Source organism: Rana temporaria, chromosome 13 (assembly GCF_905171775.1).
Source record: "Rana temporaria chromosome 13, aRanTem1.1, whole genome shotgun sequence".
Classification (NCBI taxonomy): Eukaryota; Metazoa; Chordata; class Amphibia; order Anura; family Ranidae; genus Rana; species Rana temporaria.
The window spans coordinates 115812568-115822565 of NC_053501.1; the positions used below are offsets into that span (position 1 = coordinate 115812568).

At 43.8% G+C, this 9998-nt stretch overlaps 2 protein-coding genes across 3 annotated transcripts in view; both read left to right on the top strand.

The window, feature by feature from the left end:
• Positions 1–9454, top strand: part of VSIG8 (V-set and immunoglobulin domain containing 8) — a 51994-nt gene extending 42540 nt beyond the window's left edge. The window contains exon 7 of the mRNA XM_040333608.1: positions 8779–9454. Coding sequence (XP_040189542.1) covers positions 8779–9094 — 316 coding nt within the window. The 3' untranslated portion in view covers positions 9095–9454. The remainder of the gene's footprint in view (positions 1–8778) is intronic.
• Positions 1879–8772, top strand: LOC120921018. Of its 2 annotated transcripts, none has more exons than XM_040333605.1 (2): positions 1879–4670; positions 4895–8772. In XM_040333605.1, the coding sequence occupies exon 2, from the start codon at positions 7250–7252 to the stop codon at positions 8585–8587; it is 1338 nt and encodes a 445-aa protein (XP_040189539.1). In that variant the 5' UTR covers positions 1879–4670; positions 4895–7249; the 3' UTR covers positions 8588–8772. The 2 variants fall into 2 exon arrangements, with proteins under 2 accessions (XP_040189539.1, XP_040189540.1); XM_040333606.1 differs by having other exon boundaries at positions 1879–2686.
• Positions 9455–9998: the final 544 nt, after the last annotated feature.

Consider the following 9998-nt stretch of genomic DNA (forward strand, 5'->3'; position numbering starts at 1 on the left):
ATGATTGGACGATGCAAAGGGCAGTTCAGGAGCCAATAAGTTCCTACAATGTCGCTGTAAGCAAACGTTCCACTAAAAATACACAGTAATGTCCCCCAAATCTTTTTTATAGAGTATTTTTCCTTTTATACTAGTAGTGCAAATTTGGTTTTGTCTATCCGTTAGGCCTGTATTAAGCAAAGTGTCCACAAGGTGGCAGTCTTGCATCGTTAAAGTCCAATGTTAAAGACTGCAAAGGGCAATCAAGGAACCAATAAAGTCCTGCAATGTCTCGGTTAGCATAATGTCCACTAGATGGCAGTCTGGCACCAATAAAGTCTTACATTAACTTGCTAATCCAGGTTTCTGATAAAAAAAAGCAATTATAACACAAAATACTGTATGGAAATATTTTTAGATACATAAATGTTTTTATACAGGCAGAGCAAAATGGAACGATCTCAGTTTGATTTATGTGATATGGCTGCTTTAAGTAAAGTGTCCACTAGATGGCAGTCTAGTACCAATAAAGTCCTACAATGTATTTGTCAGCAAAGTGTCCACTAGATGGCAGTCTGGCACCAATAAAGTCCCATATTGTCTCGGCAAAAAGTCCACTAGATGGCAGTCAGGTACCAATAAAACCTACTACTATCTCAGTTAGCAAAGTGTCCACTAGATGGCAGTCTGGTACCAATAAAGTCCTACAATGTCTATGTTAGCAGTGTCCACTAGATGGCAGTCTGGCACCAATAAAGTATTATAACAACCTTTGATTGGACAATGCAAAGGACAGTTCAGGAGCCAATAAGGTCCTATAATGTCGCTGTAAGCAAACGTTCCACTAGATGGCAGTCTGGCACCAATACATTCCTACAATGTCTTTGTTAGCAAAATGTCCACTAGATGGCAGTCTGGCACCAATAAAGTCCTATATTGTCTCAACAAAATGTCCACTAGATGGCAGTCAGGTACCAATAAAACCTACTACTATCTCAGTTAGCAAAGTGTCCACTAGATGGCAGTCTGGTACCAATAAAATCCTACAAGGTCTTTTTTTAGCAAAATGTCCACTAGATGGCAGTCAGGTACCAATAAAGTCCTATATTGTCTCTCTTAGCAAAGTGTCCACTAGATGGCAGTCTGGCACCATTAAAGTATTATAGCAACCTATGATTTGACGATGCACAGGGCAGTTCAGAAGCCAATAAGTTCCTATAATGTCGTTGTAAGCAAACGTTCCACTATGTGGCGGTCTGGCACCAATAAAGTCCTATATTGTCTCATCAAAACGTCCACTAGATGGCAGTCAAGTACCAATAAAACCTACTATTATCTCAGTTATCAAAATGTCCACTAGATGGCAGTCTGGCACCAATAAAGTATTATAACAACCTTTGATTGGACAGTTCAGGAGCCAATAAGGTCCTATAATGTCGCTGTAAGCAAACGTTCCACTAGATGGCAGTCTGGCACCAATAAAGTATTATAACAACTAGGGTTGTCCCGATACCACTTTTTTAGGACCGAGTACAAGTACCGATACTTTTTTTCATGTAGTCGCCGATACCGAATACCGATACTTTTTTTTAAATGTCATGTGACAGTTTTCAAACCACAATACAGACTAAGGATATTTTCTTTAGAATTATGAAGAACTCTAACTCAAGACATTATAAAAGAATAAAAATGAGTAAAAATGAATAAAAATGTTTTATTTGCTTGTCATGCAGTAGTAAAAAACTCAAAGAATTTTCATAGAACATGTTGATAAATACAAAAAAAGTATTCTATTTAGGTATCGGGAGCATTTGCGCGAGTACGAGTACTCCCGCAAATACTCGGTATCGGTCCCGATACCGATACTAGTATCGGTATTTGGACAACCCTAATAACAACCTTTGATTGGACAGTTCAGGAGCCAATAAGGTCCTATAATGTCGCTGTAAGCAAACGTTCCACTAGATGGCAGTCTGGCACCAATAAAGTCCTATATTGTCTCAGCAAAACGTCCACTAGATGGCAGTCAAGTACCAATAAAACCTACTATTATCTCAGTTAGCAAAGTGTCCACTAGATGGCAGTCTGGTACCAATAAAGTCCTACAAGGTCTTTGTTAGCAAAATGTCCACTAGATGGCAGTCAGGTACCAATAAAGTCCTATATTGTCTCAGAAAAACGTCCACTAGATGGCAGTCTGGCACCAATAAAGTATTATAACAACCTTTGATTGGACAATGCAAAGGACAGTTCAGGAGCCAATAAGGTCCTATAATGTCGCTGTAAGCAAACGTTCCACTAGATGGCAGTCTGGCACCAATAAAGTCCTATATTGTCTCAGCAAAACGTCCACTAGATGGCAGTCAAGTACCAATAAAACCTACTATTATCTCAGATAGCAAAGTGTCCACTAGATGGCAGTCTGGTACCAATAAAGTCCTACAAGGTATTTGTTAGCAAAATGTCCACTAGATGGCAGTCAGGTACCAATAAAGTCCTATATTGTCTCAGAAAAACGTCCACTAGATGGCAGTCAAGTACCAATAAAACCTACTATTATCTCAGTTAGCAAAGTGTCCACTAGATGGCAGTCTGGTACCAATAAAGTCCTACAAGGTCTTTGTTAGCAAAATGTCCACTAGATGGCAGTCAGGTACCAATAAAGTCCTATATTGTCTCAGAAAAACGTCCACTAGATGGCAGTCAGGTACCAATAAAGTATTATAACAACCTTTGATTGGACAATGCAAAGGACAGTTCAGGAGCCAATAAGGTCCTATAATGTCGCTGTAAGCAAACGTTCCACTAGATGGCAGTCTGGCACCAATAAAGTCCTATATTGTCTCAGCAAAACGTCCACTAGATGGCAGTCAAGTACCAATAAAACCTATTACTATCTCAGTTAGCAAAGTGTCCACTAGATGGCAGTCTGGTACCAATAAAGTCCTACAAGGTCTTTGTTAGCAAACAAAACGTCCACTAGATGGCAGTCAGGTACCAATAAAGTCCTATATTGTCTCAGAAAAACGTCCACTAGATGGCAGTCAGGTACCAATAAAACCTACTACTATCTCAGTTAGCAAAGTGTCCACTAGATGGCAGTCAGGGACCAATATAACCTACTACTATCTCAGTTAGCAAAATGTCCACTAGATGGCAGTCTGGCACCAATAAAGTATTATAACAACCTTTGATTGGACAATGCAAAGGACAGTTCAGGAGCCAATAAGGTCCTATAATGTTGCTGTAAGCAAACGTTCCACTAGATGGCAGTCAGGTACCAATACAGTCCTATATTGTCTCACAAAACGTCCACTAGATGGCAGTCAGGTACCAATAAAACCTACTACTATCTCAGTTAGCAAAGTGTCCACTAGAAGGCAGTCTGGCACCAATAAAGTCCTAAATTGTCTCATCAAAACGTCCACTAGATGGCAGTCAGGTACCAATAAAACCTACTACTATCTCAGTTAGCAAAGTGTCCACTAGATGGCAGTCTGGTACCAATAAAATCCTACAAGGTCTTTTTTTAGCAAAATGTCCACTAGATGGCAGTCAGGTACCAATAAAGTCCTATATTGTCTCTCTTAGCAAAGTGTCCACTAGATGGCAGTCTGGCACCATTAAAGTATTATAGCAACCTATGATTTGACGATGCACAGGGCAGTTCAGAAGCCAATAAGTTCCTATAATGTCGTTGTAAGCAAACGTTCCACTATGTGGCAGTCTGGCACCAATAAAGTCCTATATTGTCTCAACAAAACGTCCACTAGATGGCAGTCAGGTACCAATAAAACCTACTACTATCTCAGTTAGCAAAGTGTCCAGTAGATGGCAGTCTGGCACCAATAAAGTATTATAACAACCTTTGATTGGACAATGCAAAGGACAGTTCTGGAGCCAATAAGGTCCTATAATGTCGCTGTAAGCAAACGTTCCACTAGATGGCAGTCTGGCACCAATAAATTCCTACAATGTCTTTGTTAGCAAAATGTCCACTAGATGGCAGTCAGGTACCAATAAAGTCCTATATTGTCTCAACAAAACGTCCACTAGATGGCAGTCAAGTACCAATAAAACCTATTACTATCTCAGTTAGCAAAGTGTCCACTAGATGGCAGTCTGGTACCAATAAAGTCCTACAAGGTCTTTGTTAGCAAAATGTCCACTAGATGGCAGTCAGGTACCAATAAAGTCCTATATTGTCTCTTTTAGCAAAGTGTCCACTAGATGGCAGTCTGGCACCAATAAATTATTATAGCAACCTATGATTGGACGATGCAAAGGGCAGTTCAGGAGCCAATAAGTTCCTATAATATCGCTGTAAGCAAACGTTCCACTAGGTGGCAGTCTGGCACCAATGAAGTCCTATATTGTCTCAGCAAAACGTCCACTAGATGGCAGTCTGGCACCAATAAAATCCTACAATGTCTTTGTTAGCAAAACGTCCACTAGATGGCAGTCAGGTACCAATAAAACCTACTACTATCTCAGTTAGCAAAATGTCCACTAGATGGCAGTCTGGCACCAATAAAGTATTATAACAACCTTTGATTGGACAATGCAAAGGACAGTTCAGGAGGCAATAAGGTCCTATAATGTCGCTGTAAGCAAACGTTCCACTAGATGGCAGTCTGGCAGCAATAAAGTCCTATATTGTCTCAGCAAAACGTCCACTAGATGGCAGTCAGGTACCAATAAACTCCTATATTGTCTCAGCAAAACGTCCACTAGATGGCAGTCAGGTACCAATAAAACCTACTACTATCTCAGTTAGCAAAGTGTCCACTAGATGGCAGTCTGGCAGCAATAAAGTCCTATATTGTCTCAGAAAAACGTCCACTAGATGGCAGTCAGGTACCAATATGACCTACGACTATCTCAGTTAGCAAATTGTCCACTAGATGGCAGTCAGGTACCAATAAAACCTACTACTATCTCAGTTAGCAAAGTGTCCACTAGATGGCAGTCAGGGACCAATATAACCTACTACTATCTCAGTTAGCAAAATGTCCACTAGATGGCAGTCTGGCACCAATAAAGTATTATAACAACCTTTGATTGGACAATGCAAAGGACAGTTCAGGAGCCAATAAGGTCCTATAATGTTGCTGTAAGCAAACGTTCCACTAGATGGCAGTCAGGTACCAATACAGTCCTATATTGTCTCACAAAACGTCCACTAGATGGCAGTCAGGTACCAATAAAACCTACTACTATCTCAGTTAGCAAAGTGTCCACTAGAAGGCAGTCTGGCACCAATAAAGTCCTAAATTGTCTCATCAAAACGTCCACTAGATGGCAGTCAGGTACCAATAAAACCTACTACTATCTCAGTTAGCAAAGTGTCCACTAGATGGCAGTCTGGTACCAATAAAATCCTACAAGGTCTTTTTTTAGCAAAATGTCCACTAGATGGCAGTCAGGTACCAATAAAGTCCTATATTGTCTCTCTTAGCAAAGTGTCCACTAGATGGCAGTCTGGCACCATTAAAGTATTATAGCAACCTATGATTTGACGATGCACAGGGCAGTTCAGAAGCCAATAAGTTCCTATAATGTCGTTGTAAGCAAACGTTCCACTATGTGGCAGTCTGGCACCAATAAAGTCCTATATTGTCTCAACAAAACGTCCACTAGATGGCAGTCAGGTACCAATAAAACCTACTACTATCTCAGTTAGCAAAGTGTCCAGTAGATGGCAGTCTGGCACCAATAAAGTATTATAACAACCTTTGATTGGACAATGCAAAGGACAGTTCTGGAGCCAATAAGGTCCTATAATGTCGCTGTAAGCAAACGTTCCACTAGATGGCAGTCTGGCACCAATAAATTCCTACAATGTCTTTGTTAGCAAAATGTCCACTAGATGGCAGTCAGGTACCAATAAAGTCCTATATTGTCTCAACAAAACGTCCACTAGATGGCAGTCAAGTACCAATAAAACCTATTACTATCTCAGTTAGCAAAGTGTCCACTAGATGGCAGTCTGGTACCAATAAAGTCCTACAAGGTCTTTGTTAGCAAAATGTCCACTAGATGGCAGTCAGGTACCAATAAAGTCCTATATTGTCTCTTTTAGCAAAGTGTCCACTAGATGGCAGTCTGGCACCAATAAATTATTATAGCAACCTATGATTGGACGATGCAAAGGGCAGTTCAGGAGCCAATAAGTTCCTATAATATCGCTGTAAGCAAACGTTCCACTAGGTGGCAGTCTGGCACCAATGAAGTCCTATATTGTCTCAGCAAAACGTCCACTAGATGGCAGTCTGGCACCAATAAAATCCTACAATGTCTTTGTTAGCAAAACGTCCACTAGATGGCAGTCAGGTACCAATAAAACCTACTACTATCTCAGTTAGCAAAATGTCCACTAGATGGCAGTCTGGCACCAATAAAGTATTATAACAACCTTTGATTGGACAATGCAAAGGACAGTTCAGGAGGCAATAAGGTCCTATAATGTCGCTGTAAGCAAACGTTCCACTAGATGGCAGTCTGGCAGCAATAAAGTCCTATATTGTCTCAGCAAAACGTCCACTAGATGGCAGTCAGGTACCAATAAACTCCTATATTGTCTCAGCAAAACGTCCACTAGATGGCAGTCAGGTACCAATAAAACCTACTACTATCTCAGTTAGCAAAGTGTCCACTAGATGGCAGTCTGGCAGCAATAAAGTCCTATATTGTCTCAGAAAAACGTCCACTAGATGGCAGTCAGGTACCAATATGACCTACGACTATCTCAGTTAGCAAATTGTCCACTAGATGGCAGTCAGACACCAAAATGGTCCTACATTTACTTGCTAGTCCAGCTTTCTGATAAGAAAAAAAGAATTATAACACAAAGTAGACTGCACTTTAGTATACTACATTTTTATAGTACAGTATTTAGAAACATTGAATAGAACATCTTAATAGTTCTGTCCCCCATAATTCATTTCAGGTCCCACCCAGGTGCTCTGTCCCAAGGATGCTATGTCCCGGGATCTCAGCACCATCATTATTTGAGTTACTGGACATGCTCAGCAACTCAAACAAGGGTAATAATCGAGGGGGTTTACAGCAATGAGTAGGCGGTTACTGCATAATTAGGGGTGGGACTGCACAGAAAGTGGCCATGATCTTGGCCGGGACACCTAGAAAAGTAGGCATGGCCTGGTTGAGACCATATAGAAGGTGAACTTTTTTAAGCGTGGGCTGTGGGCACCTTTGATGGTAACGAGTACAATTTCAAAATGTGGAGCCCCCTTGGGAGAGATGGAAGATGCCAGGGCTTCCCCTTGACCACTTCTGGACCCTTGTGGCAGAATTCAGAACGAGAACTGGTAAGGGAAGGGCCTACAGGGGACATTTAGATCAGGCTATTGGGCCCCTTACAGGGCTTCCCCCTGGCCACTTCTGGACCCTTGTGGCAGAATTCAGAACGAGAACTGGTAAGGGAAGGGCCTACAGGGGACATTTAGATCAGGCTATTGGGCCCCTTACAGGGCATCCCCCTGGCCACTTCTGGACCCTTGTGGCAGAATTCAGAACGAGAACTGGTAAGGGAAGGGCCTACAGGGGACATTTAGATCAGGCTATTGGGCCCCTTACAGGGCTTCCCCCTGGCCACTTCTGGACCCTTGTGGCAGAATTCAGAACGAGAACTGGTAAGGGAAGGGCCTACAGGGGACATTTAGATCAGGCTATTGGGCCCCTTACAGGGCATCCCCCTGGCCACTTCTGGACCCTTGTGGCAGAATTCAGAACGAGAACTGGTAAGGGAAGGGCCTACAGGGGACATTTAGATCAGGCTATTGGGCACCTTACAGGGCTTCCCCCTGGCCACTTCTGGACCCTTGTGGCAGAATTCAGAACGAGAACTGGTAAGGAAAGGGGCTACAGGGGACATTTAGATCAGGCTATTGGGCCCCTTACAGGGCTTCCCCCTGACCACTTCTGGACCCTTGTGGCAGAATTCAGAACGAGAACTGGTAAGGGAAGGGCCTACAGGGGACATTTAGATCAGGCTGTTGGGCCCCTTACAGGGCTTCCCCCTGGCCACTTCTGGACCCTTGTGGCAGAATTCAGAACAAGAACTGGTAAGGGAAGGGCCTACAGGGGACATTTAGATCAGGCTATTGGGCCCCTTACAGGGCTTCCCCCTGGCCACTTCTGGACCCTTGTGGCAGAATTCAGAACGAGAACTGGTAAGGGAAGGGCCTACAGGGGACATTTAGATCAGGCTATTGGGCCCCTTACAGGGCTTCCCCCTGGCCACTTCTGGACCCTTGTGGCAGAATTCAGAACGAGAACTGGTAAGGGAAGGGCTTACAGGGGACATTTAGATCAGGCTATTGGGCCCCTTACAGGGCTTCCCCCTGGCCACTTCTGGACCCTTGTGGCAGAATTCAGAACGAGAACTGGTAAGGGAAGGGCCTACAGGGGACATTTAGATCAGGCTATTGGGCCCCTTACAGGGCTTCCCCCTGGCCACTTCTGGACCCTTGTGGCAGAATTCAGAACGAGAACTGGTAAGGGAAGGGCCTACAGGAGACATTTAGATCAGGCTGTTGGGCCCCTTAGACGAGTTGTTGAGTTCTTTCCAGTTCAGGCACCATGAAGCCATCTCTTGTTTCTCGTATTTGGTGTTCCCTACAGTTGAAAAGTCTTAGGTGGACCTCAAGCTTCTTGCTATAGTTTCATATGACCCAAGGGGGGAAAGGCCACATTATTTAGGTGCCCGTAGGGCACCATGATGTCTGAATATAGCCTTGGATATCCCAACTAAATTTTGGTCTTTTCCACCTGCAGGGAGGATGTGAACGCCCCACCGCCAAGCCGCACCAACAGCCGGGTCAGCTCTGTCCGTACAGCAGCGGGCTACCGGCCACACAACATCAGCTACTCCCTGCGAAGGTCCTACAACGCAACGCCCAGAGTGGAACCCAACGCCCCGTCCTCGTCTGGAAGCGATCCCATTAAAGTCAAGTTTGATAGTCCTGTGCCGACCCCGGAACCCATCATGATTATTCCAGAAGCAACCAAATTTAATCCGTACAACATCCAGAGGGTCGGGGGGATCCCGGTGATGGTCCCAGCACATAGCAGAGAAGGATTCATCGTCTAGAGAGGAAATTGGTGAAACGTTTACTTTCTGTAAGAACTTTTCCCACCATGAAGATCCCTTCCAAACAGCTCAAGACATTTGTGATGGGCGTTGTTGGCCCAATCTTTCCTATGATGTACATATTGGGGGAGGGGGGAATGGAGAGGGTGGATCTGGTGACGCAGTTGTGTCACGGCCTTGACCGTTCGTGAAATGGACACCTTCTTATCTGTAGACCCTGAAGAACAAATGTTTTTGCAGCCATGAAATCCGTGATCCATTGCTAAACTTTACTGATGCCATTTTGTATTCGGGGGTTGGGTCTGGATTATTTTTGAAGCGGAAAAATGATATTTTGTTATATAAATATGATATGTGATATCCGTGGGTTCTTTACTTGTCTGAAGTTCTAACGTGTGTTTGGCGTCACCGGCTTAGAGGGAAAGGAGAATGTTATGAGTGCTAGAAAACAATCAAATTTACACTTGGGGGTCCCAGAACAATGACACACTGACACTTGGGGGTCCCAGAACAATGACACACTGACACTTGGGGGTCCAGAACAATGACACACTGACACTTGGGGGTCCCAGAACAATGACACACTGACACTTGGGGCCCCAGAACAATGACACACTGACACTTGGGGGTCCAGAACAATGACACACTGACACTTGGGGGTCCAGAACAATGACACACTGACACTTAGGGGTCCCAGAACAATGACACACTGACACTTGGTGGTCCCAGAACAATGACACACTGACCCTTGGGGATCCAGAACAATGACACACTGACACTTGGGGGTCCAAGAACAATGACACACTGACACTTGGGGGTCCCAGAACAATGACACACTGACACTTGGGGGTCCAGAACAATGACACACTGACACTTGGGGGTCCAAGAACAATGACACACTGAC